Source organism: Staurois parvus, unplaced genomic scaffold (genome assembly GCF_062004578.1).
Source record: "Staurois parvus isolate SC_StPar_1 unplaced genomic scaffold, SC_StPar_1.0 ptg000397l, whole genome shotgun sequence".
NCBI classification, from domain to species: Eukaryota; Metazoa; Chordata; class Amphibia; order Anura; family Ranidae; genus Staurois; species Staurois parvus.
In genome coordinates, this window is record NW_028318193.1 from 87135 (window position 1) to 104255 (window position 17121).

Below are 17121 nucleotides of genomic sequence, written 5' to 3' on the forward strand. Positions count from 1 at the left end.
ATTGAGCTCAGGACCTTAGCGCTGTAAGAAAATATTGCTAAATACAAAGCCATTTTTTTCTTTTTTTTTGCAGGTCGAAAACCTCACTGTGCGGGAGGCTACAGGAGGGGAGATGCGGAGACCACAATGTCTGCGGTCAGTGAGTGCACAGTGGAGCCCAACCTGCACTACAAACATTGTTGATACACCACTGAGATAGAGCCAGAGCTTTGCTCTCATGTGAATGCAGAGAAAAAAATGTATTTAGGTGGTGATTAAATAGAAAACGTCTGCAGGGAGTATAAATCAATGGGAAAGCATTATTTAACAGGTGTGTTGTTTATGAAGCCATTTCTTCTGCTTTAAATGTAATCTGCTCTTTGCCTCTCTAAAGTGTTTCTTTTTGTGATTCTCACTAAGTGCATCCCAGAATACGCAGCACATCGGTTCCATTGATTTTACTTATAAAACAACTGTTCAACTAACAAAGACTTGAGAGATAGAGGGGAAGGAGGGGGCCGTGTGTCTTGCTTTCTGCACATGTAGCTAACCTTCTGGGGAGCTTGGACCATAGTGGGAGGGACCGTGCAGCAGGACCACAAAAGAGAGGACAGCAGGTGCAAAATAACAGAGATTGGCAACAAAGAATATTGAGTGGCATGTTGAGGGGGAGATAAGAACAGGGAGGATGCTGCATACTGCTGAGTTGTTGGAGGAAGCAGGCAGCTGGAGTCCCTGCTAAGGCTATGAGCATCATCAGCTCTAAGCAGAGATACTAACTGCATAGTATTGGCTCAGCCAAGGCTGACGTCACCCACCCTCCAGCAGCAGCAGGACCAGAAGTGATTGAATGCACAAAACAGACGGGCAGCCTCTCATCTCATTGCCATCCAAGCCACAGCAACTGCACAGCAAGAACACAAGCTGCACAGACAGACTGTCCACTTTCTAGCTGCAATGTGATGAACAGGCGTCATAGGATCTGATGCTGCATGTGAGGATAAAGGCAGTGGTCCATTCCCTTTGCCTTATCTCCTGGGAAGGTGCTGCGCTGTCATCACCGCTACATAATCAGCTGCAGTAGCCACATGTAGAGGGGACTCAGCCTCCTCCTTGATCTTTTTTTTTCCCTACACTGATGCTGTCTCTCTCTGCTGATGGATAAAGGTCATCTCTTACTGGAACAGCTACTGAAGGTTGCCGCATTAATCAGGATTTTTCCCCTGAACTTTGGATGTATGCATGTGGATTTGTGACCACTAGGATTACAGCAGTAGGATGGGAATTGTCAGACCATTAAAACACCCCAGCTGTTAAACATCATACTGTGGATGTTTATTCAGATACACAGGGATGCAATCCAAAAAATGATGTACTTCTGGCTTGGTATTAGTATTTTGGGATATAGGTGGTAAAATCATGGCCAAAATGCTCAATGTACTCTGTTCTTCTGATTATTAGTACTGCCTCCTGCTGCCTGGGGCTAGATCTTCATGTCTTGTAAGGCCAAAGGACACAGCAACGGGGTCTGTGTTTTGTTAAGAATATATATTTAGACAAACACTAAAGTATTGTTGTTATTCGCACTGTATACACGATTTTACTTCATTTTCACTGTTGGCATATTTATTGTTAGTTTGATCTGGTATAGTTTGCCTCTCAGGTATACAGTCAAATTGTTCTTTCCCAGACAACATGACTCACTTGCAGGCTGGCCTGTCCCCTGAGACTCTAGAAAAAGCCCGGCTGGAGCTTAATGAGAACCCTGATACATTACACCAGGATATCCAGGAGGTAAGGGACATGGTGATCACGCGGCCGGATATTGGTTTCCTCAGGACAGATGATTCCTTCATTTTGAGGTTTTTGAGGGCAAGGAAGTTTAACCACTTTGAAGCTTTCCGCTTGTTGGCACAATACTTTGAGTACCGCCAACAAAACTTGGATATGTTCAAGAACTTCAAGGCCACTGATCCAGGAATAAAGCAAGGGCTTAAGGATGGATTTCCAGGAGTACTCTCCAATCTTGATCACTTTGGCAGGAAGATCTTGGTATTATTTGCTGCCAACTGGGACCAGAGCAGGTAAAGTGGTGGCATTACCTAACAAATATATGAAAATGGTGATTGAGGTATAGGTTACTATGGGTTACTGTGCATCCATTGTACTTTGATCTACCTTAGTAAATGATGGATGGGTTAATATGGGTTACATGAGTACTCTCCAATCTTGATCACTTTGGCAGGAAGATCTTGGTATTATTTGCTGCCAAATGGGACCAGAGCAGGTAAAGTGGTGGCATTATCTAACAAATATATGAAAATGGTGATTGAGGTATAGGTTACTATGGGTTACTGTGCATCCATTGTACTTTGATCTACCTTAGTAAATGATGGATGGGTTAATATGGGTTACAGGAGTACTCTCCAATCTTGATCACTTTGGCAGGAAGATCTTGGTATTATTTGCTGCCAACTGGGACCAGAGCAGGTAAAGTGGTGGCATTACCTAACAAATATATGAAAATGGTGATTGAGGTATAGGTTACTATGGGTTACTGTGCATCCATTGTACTTTGATCCACCTTAGTAAATGATGGATGGATTAATATGGGTTACAGCAGGAGAACTCTCCAATCTTGAACACTTTGTTAGGAAGTTCTTGGTATAATATGCTGCCGACTGGGACCAGAGTAAAGCGGTGGCCTAGATAATCTATCTATCCTATCTATCTATCTATCTATCTATCTATCTATCTATCTCTACATCCCCCTAAAACTGGATGGGTTTCTGAAAAAAACCTTTGGGTAATCTCATTTACCAAAGATCTGTTCCAATGGATTTTCATCTCTGTCCTTACATTGATATAGTCTTGTTAAAGAGAAAGTGCAGGGTGCCAATAGACAAGATCTCTTACTGATCTTTCTTCTATAGGCACCTGAAATTGAATGGGTTACTATGGGTTACTGCAAATGACCACATCCCTTGCTACCTTGGTAAACAATCACATATCAAATAAACCTGTGGGTAAGCAGTCAGCACCATAATCTATTTTGGGGAAACGGTTTATTTGATATGACATTTATTCTAGTGGATACGATTAAGAAATGCATCTTTTCAGGATCCCAGTACAATGGCAATTAGACAGTCCGGGGTCCTAGAAAATGACACAATGGTGTTCAAGGCCCTATTGTATAAGAGGCCAAGCTTTAATTTCTTATTGTTACCAGTATAAAAAGTGGATTAGTGTGCAGTGTACACAATAGTTAATTTAACCAATTCAAATGAATCGGTCACATAAAACTGGTAGTTTGACTAATGACTGATCCTTGCCCTTAATCACTGTTGTCATCTGTGATGCATTTCTAGGAAAGCTTTGTCCACGAAAATACTGTAAATCTTAAGGAAAAATGAAACACTCAGTATGCAGTATGCACAGTGCACTGTTTACATGGATTTACATCTCTGTCCTTGGAATTGATTAGAGGAACTCATTAAAATGCAGATCTTTGTTCTCATTGTTACGTAACAATCCCCACATATTGATTTGTACAGCCATGTTTGGACCACTTTCAAGACAGATCTGGACATTTCTGCAACAGGATCCACCTTTTGTTCATATATTTAAAGAAATAGTACCAATAATATTTACATTGTCCTTCTATTAGATACACATTTTTATATGCATCTAGTACAAAACTCTGTGTCAGAATATTTGTGTATTTTGATCGTAAAGCAAGAGTTTTTTTTTTCTTTCTGTAGAACTTTTTGGTTAGAACAGGTTACTGGACAGCTTTAATTACAGGCTTTGATGAATCAGCCATTTTACATTGACTACATAAACCTAGTTTTGTACATTGCAAACTCCAGGAACTACAGGCTATAACTTGAGTTTGAATTTCCCATGATGATTCTCTTTTGAGAGATGATCCTGCTTGGGGTGGGAGGCATTTAGGACATTAAAGGTTGTAGCATCGAATTAAAGGTTGTTCACACCAAATGCGACTTTGAAATCGCACTACTTCAGCGTGATTTCAAAGCTGCTGATCAGTGCGACTTCATGTGCTGCTTGCCAGAATCTCAATGCAAGTCGCACATGAAATTGAAAATAATAGTGCAGAAACAAATAGGGTGCAGCTTGTCATGGGAATTTGACCTGTTAAGTCACTTGACAAGTCGCACTGGTGTGAACTGGGATTTACTGAGTGGTCATGTTTAATGGAAATTAAACACAAAACAGTCTTAAGGCCTTTGCATTAAGGACTTACGAATGATTGTCAAACTTCCTTTTTTGATGCCCATGCGTACAGTCAGTATTCCATCAAACCATTAAGTTCTAACTGAGAAAAGGATGGCAGCACATCAGGCAATTTTCACTTGTAGTACCTAATATTAAAGGAAACATATCACCCACGCTCCCAATGTGTTCCAGGCACCTTCTGTTCCCTTAACTCACTAATAGCATCGATGTACACCTTACTGTGTAAATCTTATGCACAGATTAAACTAACATTCTATTTGTGAATACTGCTAGCCTCACTCAGAACCCACCATGTGAGAGCATTCAGGCCTATTGTATACATAGGCAGGAAGCGCACTGCTTTATGGTAGGGCAGAAGTATCATGTGTTGCTTTATGCCTGCAAGTACTTTGCTTTTAAAGGGAAGAAGATTGAGGGCAGTAATGCTATTAGTAAGGTTAGGATGCTTAATACATAGTGGAGGATGTTTACTTAGGCAGAGCCTAAGTGTCCAAAGCACAGTGAATAACAATAATCCATCAGAAAACAGCTTTTATTACTCTGCACACACTGTTAATAAAGTTAATAAAAGTATGTTGACTGTTGTATGCACCCACTGCTCATTACATTTGTAAATAAATTAAAAAAAAAATACCATTCAAAAACAAATTTTTAAAGATTATAACCAAAGGTGGAAATCTATACAAGGGAAAATGCATATACTGTATCTTGGTCTTGGTTTCCTTGTAGATGGTTAATTGCTTTAAAGGTTCTGAAACATAGCTACTCTGAGAGCTCTCTGAGAATCAGTTTTGTTAAACGTCATCTAGCTGTTCATACATTTTAGAGTGGCTTGTGAGAAAACCAAGAGTTAAAGACAATATGGAGGCAGTTACCTCTCCTTTTGCCTGGCTGTCTAGTTGACTCACTGGATTCAGTACTATCACTGACCCAAAACCTACAGATTAGGAGTTATGACTTTGCTTTGCCTTTCCTGACCTGTAAACTTGTTTAGGCCAGAGTGTCAGTATAACAACCAGTCAACAACCATTTTCAGAAGCAGGTGAGCAATTGCGGCCCTTGTATTTTTCTCAGGTTTACTCTAACCTTACATGGCTTCAGTTCTCAGCCAGTTGATGAGCTGACCTCGGAAAACCTAAAGCACTAATGTCACAGGGGTAATGTCAGTAGCTCACAACCTAAACATTTTTATTGGATCACCATTATGATGGGCTCTGCTTTGTTGGTCAGTAGTAATGCTTGTGAGGCAGGAGCAGGTTGCCAAAGCCCATCACTAAAAAGTAGTGCCAGAGTTTTCATATTCAGAATAGCCCAGCAGGTAATCATATCAAAAGGCAATACAAGCTTCTGCAGGTATGCAAAGGGACCTCCATACCTAACCACATTATACCTGCCTAAAGCTTTCCTTTTTTAGTGACAGTCCCTTGAAGGTGAATTCCAGCTAAAATGTTATTGTCAAACTATGCTAAAGTGTCAACCTACTACTGTAATATGTATAAATAACCCTGTAATGAGAATTTTAAACTAGTGGCTATTACTTTCTCTTTAAGCCAGCACCATCATTCAGTATAAGTCTTTATAAAGTTATTCCGTTGATTCATCCAATGATCTAATTTTTGTCAAAGGCCTTTGACCCCTTCAATTGGTTGCTTTCTAGAGCAATCATCCCAACAAGTTAGAAAGCAGGCCAAGCAAAATATTCTTGTCCATGGATTGCTGGGGCCTTCATGAGTTGGTGAATAGTTGGGTTGTGCCTACACCTACACAACTTGCCACCTTCCTACACCTATTGACATTTGAAGTTGCCTTCTGAATAATATTTTATCTTCAACTTATCAAAAGTACGTTGTATACATCTATAGACAAAGTAGAACTCCCTTGCAGGACAGTTAAGTCAAGATAAGGCTTTTTTAATGTGTTGTGTTATTGAACATATTTGATTCTGTTCAGGAATAGCATTTTTTTTAAATATTTATTTTTAGCTAGGTAAATGTAAAATTTTGCATATAAATATTTCTTATTTACTATGTACATCCAGAAGATGATAGAATGACATGAGTTCTGTAACACTTCTGCTCAGTCACATATCACTTACTGTATCTTTCTGTAAAGCTTCAAGGATTGAGCCTATTTTATTCAGAACAAAAATTCAACTGAATGATTTAGAAGAGATATACACCCCTCCCTAGTTTAGGAATCGTCAACCTTTTTAAGCAAAGGGCCAGACTGTGGTCAATGGGAGTAAACCATGTGCCATCATTGGCTTTTGATAGGAGGAATTTTACCCCATTGTTGGTATTAGTGGGGGGACAAGCGCCTCATCAATGGTGTTAGTTGGAGGAATGATAGGCCACCAGGGACATATTTACTGCAAAGCAAACAAGGCATTTGTCTTGGGCAGCATTTTTTAGGGGAGCAGATTTGCTCCCAGGCAAAATGGACACACATGGCAGGTGATAGAGGAAGGAGAAGCAGGTGAGGCACTGCAGGAGCTCCTGAGGATGGTGTAGAGGAGATAAGTCATCTCTGGCGACACCGCCTCACACAGGAGATGTTATGTTTGCAGCAGTCTTCGCTGGGATCCACGAGAGGCTGTGGGCTGCTGGATGGTGCCAAACTCTCCCTCCTGGTCCTGATCATCGCTTTATCGGTGCCCAGCAGATGTCATTTTGTGAGCTGTGCCAGTGGTGGATGTCATTCTGTGAACTTTGCTGGTGACGGATGTCATTCTGTAAGCTGTGCTGGTGGTGGATGTCATTTTGTGAGCCGTGCCGGTGAGTGCTGGAACAACAACCCCCCCCATCCATCAGTATGCCATCACTGGCTCCAATTTGGATGGAGGGGGGTGCACCAAATGTTACTCTTGCCTAAGGCAGCATGAAACCAAAATACACCACTGCCCATCATAGGTGTCAGTTGGAGGAATAGTGCCCCAAAGTTCGGAAACAGGCAAGCAAAAGGCCACATCTGGCCCCTTGGCCTCAGTTTGGAGACCACTGCTCTAGTTTATGCATCACTGTATGAAGTTTTAGTTAGAGAGGGGCAATCAGAAAGTGAGGTTGAAATTGGGTTTTCTTATCGGATATCCCATAGAAGCATTCTGTATTAAAGTTTAATTTCTAAGATTAAATTGATGTAATACAAAAGACATAAAAAAATGTTGACAGATGAGTAAGCATTAAAAAATTACTGATCCAAACCAGTTTAGTTTCCCTTTAAATTATAAATTCACCTTTGGAAACCACAAATTTTTAAGGTGGAACATGTAACATGTTCCGACTCCCGGAGCCACTGCTCCCTCTGCTGCATCTAGTGACAGCTAGTAGGGGATCTTCTCCCCCCGCTAGCTGTCACTATTTAAAAAAAAAAAAGCTCCACCCGCCCATTCATTCACAGAGTTCTGTGAATGGGAAACTTCAAGTGACGACAGCCTTTGCGGCTATCGGCTTGTAGCTCTCAATGAACTACCAGGGTGCTGTGGAGCGCTGTGGTAGTTCATTGTCTCTTCCTGTCAGTGTGTATCTGGCTGCCCATATGAGGTATGAGCAGACAGATACACTGACAAGTCTGCAGGAGTCCTACATTGCACCTGCGATCTGCTCATCATGAGCGCAAAGCTTCCTAGGCTCCAAATAAAAGTAAAAAAAAAAAAATTAATTTTTTACCTGTGCATTTATTGATACCTTTTTTTAAAAAGGTGAAGTTATCCTTTAACTACCACAACATCATGTTCAACTTTCAGTTTGATGGATTAGGATCTATATCTTTACCAATCTCAGCTTTGTTTTTGACTACAGCTGACCCTTGGCTTTCTTTGTGACCCAACACATATAAGGGCAGGCATATAAAGCTTAAGGGCAGTTGCAGCACGAGCGGTCTTTCATTGCCAGAGCTGTACAGGTACTGGCTTAAAAACTGCAACAGATCAATAGTTACACAACACGAATAATTGTGTTAATATGCTAGAAAGGTATGCATACTGCTGCATTCAGTAAGGCAAATACAATTGACCAGCATTACCTCTATATCGTTAAAGGACCCTCTAAAACAACACAAACAGAGAACCTGGCCCCATTACCGTCTCATCCCTGGCAAGGCTTTTCACTGTACAATATCAGTCAGCTGTTTCTAGGCAACAATAATGGCATCAGAGCAGTCTGTGTGCAGACGTAATAGGTTTATCTTACCCAGGACTCCTTGGTATCTCTTCGGCAGGGTAGTACCACCCCATACACAGAGGATACTTGCTCTAAAATATCAGCCATACAAAAATTCTCACTGATTGAATCATTCAAAGGTGTTATGCACCAGTTTTTTATGTTAAGCAGGTGTGAGATCCTCATCAATAATTTGCATTAATTAAGGCACATTGAAAAAGGTTATACTCTATACAAATTTAGAATTTTTGAAAATCTGAGAAGATTTTATGCTCCAATTTAACAGCTAAGCTAAAGTCTGCAACTTTAGTTTTACGTAAATGTTTAGCTCTACAGAAAAATATGCATTGCAACTTACACAGCTTAAGGTTTTTAGTCCTTCAGTCCATTCTTGAACTGTACTGAAATTGCTTACAGTGGTTTCACTAAACACTGTACGCTTCTCATAGTGTGCATTAGAAGCTGCAACATGTCAGCTAGAACCTGCCTTATGAGGAAAGAACAAAGAGAGGGCGCACAGGCCTAGTGCATTACCATAAAAAATGTTTAATAAGAAATAAAATAGGTGTTGTACTCACAAACGACAATAAAGCTCTGAGGGCTCTGAGGAAGAGGCAAGTCCTCGAAACGCATCAGCCTATTGGATGTCTACATTCCCCATTACGGACTGTTACTCAGCGCCGTGTTGAGCCAGCTGTTCTTTTATGATGTGCCTTGACTTTATTGTCGTTTGTGAGTACAACACCTATTTTATTTCTTATTAAACATTTTTTATGTTTAATAAGAAATTATTTCTTTCCTCAGAAATGTTCTTTCCTCATTCAGTATATTTGGATTCCCCCGGTCTATTGAGGGCAGCAAGGTGTGCATGTTCCAGGGCATTCTTAATGTGGTTGCATCCTGCATCGAGTCCATCCCCAAGCGCAGGAGCATTTGTGTTTGCTGGTTTATAGAACCTGCCTTATGTACTGGCTGCAGGACATGCAGAATCATCTAGCTTTAAATTCTCCAACCTGACTCTTTCTGGCTCACCCATTTTATTCATTTTATTTCAGTTCTTTCATTCATGGAGGCTCATCATCACATGTGGTTGTTAACTAGGTAAATGAAGTCCCCTCCTCCAGAACGACATCCAAAAATCAAGCCATTTTTGATACTTTCATAACGCCTCACAACAGCCCTCAGCCCTGTTTGCTTCAGGGCTGAGGGCTCTTGAGAGGAATACTGAGGCAAAGTGAAAATGTAATTAGCATGTTGATGGGGAGGGGTGGGGACATAAATATAAGCAGGCTATACTTCAGCTTTAGGGTGGCAGGTGCATATAGTGATGCAGAAGAAAGCAACTCATGAGCTACGGTGGAAAGCCTCTCCACTGCAAAGATGGTGATTTCTCAAGGTGTTCAGTATGACTAGCTCCCAGATGCTGCAGAACCTACAGTGGATGTACTTTATAACAAGGATGGAGAAACTAAGTCAACCTATGTATGGCTGTTGCCCCCTAGCATCAGGGATTCCATTTTCTATTGAGCTGTTCTGTTTTTTCTTTTGGGCTTGCACTTTCCTGGCTATAATGAATCATTTTTTTGCTTCACAGCTAACTTGCTTAATGCTTTTCTTCTGTCTACTAGCTTTACTAAGACATGAAATTCTCAAGGATTTAGCTGAAAAACAAGGTGACCTTAGTCCCAAGAAAGCTACCCCTAGCCCCACCAAATACAGTTGCATTTTGATCTATGTGAAACTGGATTGCCCTACAAACCCTATATTACTGATACTACTGAAAAGCCTGTGTTATTGCCATCATGTTAAAAACAGCAATTACAGTATATTACTAGAAACTGCTGCTAAAAGAGAGACTGCAATACATAAGCTGTGTAGCGCAGTCCCTATATAGGCCCCACTGATGTGCCCCAAGTTCTCTTCCCAAATGGGTGTACAGACAGCCAGGCACATAATAACTCTGACAGTCTGACATCTAACTGACAAGGCAAGGAATGTCTTTTTATGCTTTAATGTTCATTGAACTTGGTTGGGATGCAAGGTGGGCCTAAAGAAACCACACTTTGTCTTGTCTACACTCTTCAGGATAATTCCCCTATTGGCAGACAATAGGAGAACAAGCAACTCTGGAACTCCAAACACCAAAGGAAAATTCCCAGTTCAGCAGCACTGGAGTAGATGCTTAAAGGATTAGAGCAGCTAACAGTCACTAGGATCCTACACTCAGGCCTATACTCACAATGTCTCTGTACAAATGAATGCCTCCATCCAATACTGGCCAGACGCTTCTGTGAATCTCCAGGCAAGATCCTCTGTGAATCCACTTTATTTGGCTCCAGATATTTCCAGAAAATAGCCCCCCCCCCCAGCTCTTACTAAGCTAGGACCTCATGAACTCCTGCAGACTTCAGCTACACTACCCAAAAGGACAGTAGACTTTCAGGCTGGAGTCTTCTCCTGCTGGACAAAAATCCTGCTGCTCCAGGCCCCAAACTATTTATGCATTCCTCAACCTTATACCGGGCAATCTCCCCCAGGGATTGGCTGAGACCACATAAATATTCAGGCCAAGGGTCTGCCTCTTCCAACCCACTACATTTCAGAATCTACTAGAAGGCGGGGGAAATAGTTAAGCCTACAGTCAGTGAGACCAGAACAGGCAAAAATTATTACACACCGCTCCAATGATTATAGAGGAGCCAAAGAACTAGATTTACCTGAACCTCTCTAGCAACCTATCCTAGGAGGGTGCTACATCTGCAACCTACAGAGAAAGTTGCAAAGACTCATCTACACAGAGACACCGCAAGGTCACGTCATATTGTGAGACTACTACTGTACCACAGAGAAAGAGATGGCTAAGCATTGTGCCATAGACTATAACAGGCTGTGACATACAGAAAGACAAAAGGGAAAATCGCCTCTAAGTGTAATATTAAAAGCAATGGTTTGTTAATAATCTAAATTGGCCACTCACATAGTTACAATATAATCAGGCTCATCATTGTTGCAGATGTCCACTGGGAAGCACGCCTGGAGTCCACTGTATCCATTCTAGAAGTCACTAGGAGGAAGGGAAAGCCGGATTGAGTGGACATCTACAACAATGATGAGCCTAATTATATTGTAACTATGTGAGTGGCCAATTTACATTATTAATAAACCACTGCTTTTAATATTATACTTAGAGGTGCTTTTCCCTTTTGCTTTGCTGTACGTCACAGCCTGTTACAGTCTATGGCACAATGCTTAGCCATCTCTTTCTCTGTGGCACAGTAGCAGTCTTGCAAAATGATGTGACCATGCAGTGTCTCTGTGTAGACAAGTCTTTGTAACTTTCTCTGTACTATGCAGATGTAGCACCCTCCTAGAAAAGTTGCTAGAGTGGTTCAGGTAAATTTAGTTCTTTGGCTCCTCTGTAATCATTGAAGCGATGTGTAATCATTTTTGGCTGTTCTGGTCTCACTGCGTATGTAATAATTCTCTCAGGAAAGGTTTCTTTAAAGCCAAATGGTAAAGTTTTATCAGACCAGAAACAGCGCTTACTCCCAAATTCATTTGAAATTCATTTGTTACTTTCATACTTTCCAAGACAAAATGCATTTATCTTACTCTTCTAGACAGGCTGGGAATGGGGAGTGCCAGCAAGCAAATGACATGTATTTAAGCACTACATATTCTAGCAGCATGTAAACCTCCTATGTTGTTTAATTTACAAAAAAGCAGATGTCAGGGTCATGATGTCAACTCATTCATGATAGTTGGGTCATGGAGGAAGTGGTGCATCATATCATATAGCCCCAAAGTCCAGTGATGTTCACTGAATTAATGGAAACTACAACAGGTAGGTTACAGTACATTGAAATACAGGAGCTACAGTTATAGAATAAGTATTTTACCAATATCTGAAAGTATTTAGTGCCAAGTTCCTTTCAAAGAAATAGTAAATACTTCCAATTTCCCCTGCCCGTGCCACCAAACACTACTCTAATGAAGAGAAATTGTTGCTTGAAATTTCTGTGGATATTGAAACATAGTGAGTGTCAGAGTCCTGATCCCCTGCTGCATACAACGGTTCCTCTCACTGATCCCTATGTCATTTCTGTAGCTACATCCAGTATCATATGTAGCACTACCCCCATTGGAGCTGCTGAGTTTTAGGTCCCCCTATAGTCCTGCACACCCAGGCAACACGCATTTTCCTTTTAAATTTGCATCCAGGAGACAGTAACCAGTGCTTGAGCTTGTTTTTGTTGGATTTTATTAAGGGGTTTAGAACTTGGATTGGATAAGGGGAGTATGGAATGCTGAAGGGAAGGGCAACTGAGGACAATCTTCCTGGAACTATGTACAAGTCTCTTTAACAACAAAAAGCTCTTCTTGTAGTGCTAGCCATCCTTTCCTAATGTACACCCCAGACCCCAGATACTCCTCTATCCAGCTGTCTGAAAGAATCCCTGGGCAGGGGATCTAGTGCCTGTCACTTTAAATACAAGACAGTCCCGGGTAGCAAGCTAATCCAGTTTCCCACTAGAGTGCTCATTCCCCTTTCTGGCCCAGGGGGTGTAGGTCTACTCACTCAGTCCTGTGTCTGTGAGTTGATGGGTCAGTGGCTGCTCTCAGGCCTTCTGCTGGGCTGCTTCTTCCTTGCTGCACAGAAGGTCCTCTGAGCTTTCCTCCTTTTTTGCTCCTCTGTGTGTAGGTAATCCTTTTCCCTTCTGGGCCCCCTCCCAGGCTCCTGTTCTCCAGCCACTCGCTTAATCTTCCACCCAAACTCTCCCTGCTGCTTCGCAGGCTCTTTCACTCTTAAAGGCTGTTCTGAACCCATGCCAAGCCTCCTGCTTGGGGAATGGCCAGGATCCCTTAAGAGTGCAGATCAGCCACTTCTCACCCACTTCCACTACTTCTAGAATCTTCTCCAAACTTCTTGAGTAGGGGGAAGTTCCAGAGAGCTGGTCTGCAGAGCCTCTCAGCTCTGACTGAAATTTGACCCCCATCTGACTATTACCACAAGCTACTACTCAGCCTCATAGTTGATAATTGGACTCTACCCCCCCCCCCCAAGCTACGTAGGAGGGTGCTTCACATAAATACCTTAACAAGTAAATGAAATCTTTATACTATAACTGTAGCTTCCAATTTTAATGTATTCTATTTACTATTTTCTTTGCAGGTGACATGTTATGGCACTTTGATTTTTTAAATTCTTTTATCTGGAGGAGGGGAGAAGGAACTTTCTCAGCTAGATACACCCTACTATATGTATGCCTGAGCTAAGGGCAGATAGGCTCCAGGAAGTAAATGCTACATTAATAATCTGCCCTTACTCTAGATCAGTGGTTTCCAAACTACGGCCCGGGAGCGGGATTAGGCCCTTTGCATGCCCTTATTTGTCCCTTGGGCACTTTTTCACTCACTGGTACAAGACCCTATTCCTCTCACTGACACCAACAAGGGGGCATAATTCCTGCTACTGACATCAATAACAGGTAATATTCCTCCCATTGACACCTACGATGGGGCACTATTCCTCCCATTTACACCAACAATTGGGCATTATTCCTCTTACTGAAACAAACCATGAGGCACTATTCCTCCGACTGACATGAACAATGGGGCACTATTCTTCCCACTGACACCAAGGATGAGGCACTATTTCTCCAACTTACACCAAGAATAGGGCAATATTCCTCCCCCTAATGCCAAAGATGCATTGTTTACTCCAAATGGCGCAGGACAATTTCTACTTCCAATGGCCACAGTCCGGCCCCCCTAAGGTCTGAAAGCCAGTAAACTGGCCCTTTGTTTAGAAAGTTTGGAGACCCCTGCTCTAGATAGTCACAACTAGAAATGCTAGGGAAGTGTTTTTCAAAGTGATGCCTCAAAAAATAAAGCATGCAGACATAGATGGATGGGTGAGTTGGCTTTGAATAACAAAAGTGAATTAAATAGCGTTTTCAGTTTGTGGTGCTCTGATACAGTTAAGTTCCCCTTTAAGTACACTTAAAGTATTCACTAGCATCTCATAGAAGCATGTGAAACCATTTTTATCTTTATGCTCTGAAATTCTTATTATTTAATAAAAGTATCTTTGGCCTTACTCATCATCTCAATGTTAAGCAGTGCTGTCTGCATTTTAATCGACCAAAGTCTGCAGGCTTCATTCACACATGAGTAGTTTTCCTCAGTGTCTTGAAGCATATTAATGAAGTAGCAAAAAAATATTTTTTTTCGTAGGCTCAGTTTTTACTTGTTTTGGTCTTCAGTTTGTCCTTTCAGGTACATTAACATCACATATTTGCACTGATTTACATGCAGTTAAAAAGTTTTAAGTGCCCTATCACCACAGGTTCTATACCTATAGTCTGTAAGTGCCGATTCACACTGATGTGAATTCTGTGCAAATCAGATGCGATCCAAAAAGCATAGATTTGCATGTAATCTACAAAAGCATTATTTCCAATGCAGGCTGTTCACATATATGCAGTGAAAATTTGATCTGATCCAAAAAAGGGTCCTGTGCGAGTTTAGTGCAGGTACAGTGCAAATTTCATCTCCTCCGATGCCTAGTCGCCTCAGAAATTGCATTCAATTGGCACCTATCACAGCAGAAATCTCACTGTGCTACCGTATCAGATTCTCACCACATCAGTGTGAACCGGGCACTCAAAAAGAAACTTACTTTCCTGGTAGTCCGTGTGGTAAGAAGTTGCTGCTTCATTGTTCCCTAACCACTGCAGGGGTTTGACATATGGGGTGGGTCAAATATCTACTACCCTGGCTGTATGTTGTGGTTTCACTCAATGGCTTATACACCTGTAAAGACAAACAAGTTTGTGGGGGGAATCACAGTGTGTGATGGGGAAGTATGTATTTTACACACCGGCAATATGGAATGCACAAAGCAGCTGGATTTTTCAACATATGAGTTGCCAGAAAGTAAGCTGAACTGGCTGAATTTTAATCATAGTGTGGGTAAGTGCAGCATGATGCGGCTGTCAGAAAACACATAGAGACCAAGTGCAATAGCAGGAATATATTGTAACTGAAGTCCAGTAACACACAACATGGCCAGCGGGAAAGAAACCCGACTGCAAACACTGACAGATTATGGCAGCATTGCAATAGTAGGTAGAAGACCCAGAGGTGTCGACAGCATCTTTCTCGAGAGGCAGAACACGGCCTGGCTGGTCCATTCCCAAATGGGGAGGCTTCCAGGAAGGTTGGCGTGTTCCTTTCCTTTCCCTAAAGCTAAGAACTGTCCCTGACAGATGGTCATCCTTTTCCTACACTGCCACTAGTGAAAATGCACGCCAAACCTGCATTTTCTTAAATAAACTCTGCCTGACTCAAGATGGCCACCAAAGTCACATGGAGCACCAGCGTCCAATCAGGTAGCTGTCTTCTTCTGACCACGAAAACCATAGAGGAACTAGGCTCCTCTTGACTTCCTCCCCCACTTGCATTGCTGCTGCAGGCGAGCGCCACCTACAGTGGAGAAAGTAGACTGCACCTGCCTACCATTGTATGATACTATTGCTAGCCAGTTTGCTAAGGTTGGAGTAGCAGCACAAGCCATTTGGCCTTGGGTGACAGGATATATAAATATGGTCCAGAGGGTAACACAATGCTTCTTTGCTGTGATTATAGAGACCCTGTCAACAACTTAAAAAAACTGCAGGTAAAAGAGGAGACAAATCAATTATTTTAAATGCTTGCTTTCATTGATTCTCTATTCGTTGCAGTGTGCCTTTGTCCTTGCTAGGGAATTTAATCACTCAGAAAAAGTCTAAAACGTTGTATACATGGGTTTCAAATCAGTTGAAATCAGTTTGTTTTACAGGAACTGGCCAACATTCAGCCTGTTCCACAGAAGCTGGTCCCACATCCAGCTCTTGTCAGCCTGGCATACTGAAAAACCAGCATCCATCCTGCATCAATCAGTGCTGGTATCCAGTGGCTGCAAGCACTGATCAGTGTGTTTCGGCCAGGATGGGGGGGGGGCACAATTTATCACATCACGCAGCTCCCATTTTTAAAAAAAATAAACTGTATTTGAAGTATACAATGTGAGACTTCATTAATTAATTAATTTATTTATTTTGGGTACTTGTATAGCGCCGTCAATTTTACGCAGTGTCTAAGGTCCCTAACTCACATTTATACATACACATACTAGGGCAAATTTATACAGGAACCAATTCACCTACCAGCATGTCTTTGGAGTGTGGGAGGAAACCAGAGTACCTGGAGGAAACCCACGCAGGCACAGGGATAACATGCAAACTCTAGGCAGGTGGTGTGGATTCAAACCAACGACCCTAGTACTGCCAGGCAGAAGTGCTAACCATTTAGCCACTGTGCTGCCCATTCATTCATATAACTGCAAAGAAGTGCAGCATGGTTTGCTTCTGTGTAGTTACATGTGGGATAGATCAGAATGGTGCAAAATTATGCAAATAGTTTGCATAATATTGCCCTGCTCTGGAACGTAGTGGAACACTGGGGGAGATTTACTAAAACTCATGAACACAGATACTGGTGCAGCTGTGCTTATTAACCAATCAGCTTCTAGGTTTTATTGTCAAAAGCTTAAAGTGGAGCTCCAGTCAATTCCAGAAAAAAAAAGTCGGTAGCTATAAAAACTGTAGTTGCTGACTTTTTAAAAACAGCCACCCACCTATTCTACGATCCAGCAGTATGTTCACACCAGCTGTGTTCACCA

The 17121-nt window shown here is 41.8% G+C and overlaps 1 protein-coding gene across 1 annotated transcript in view; it reads left to right on the plus strand.

Annotated features, from left to right (window-relative positions):
* Positions 1-750: 750 nt before the first annotated feature.
* CLVS2 (clavesin 2) overlaps positions 751-17121 on the plus strand; it is a 95291-nt gene continuing 78920 nt past the window's right edge. The window contains exon 1 of the mRNA XM_089686378.1: positions 751-2063. Coding sequence (XP_089542504.1) covers positions 1675-2063 — 389 coding nt within the window. The 5' untranslated portion in view covers positions 751-1674. The remainder of the gene's footprint in view (positions 2064-17121) is intronic.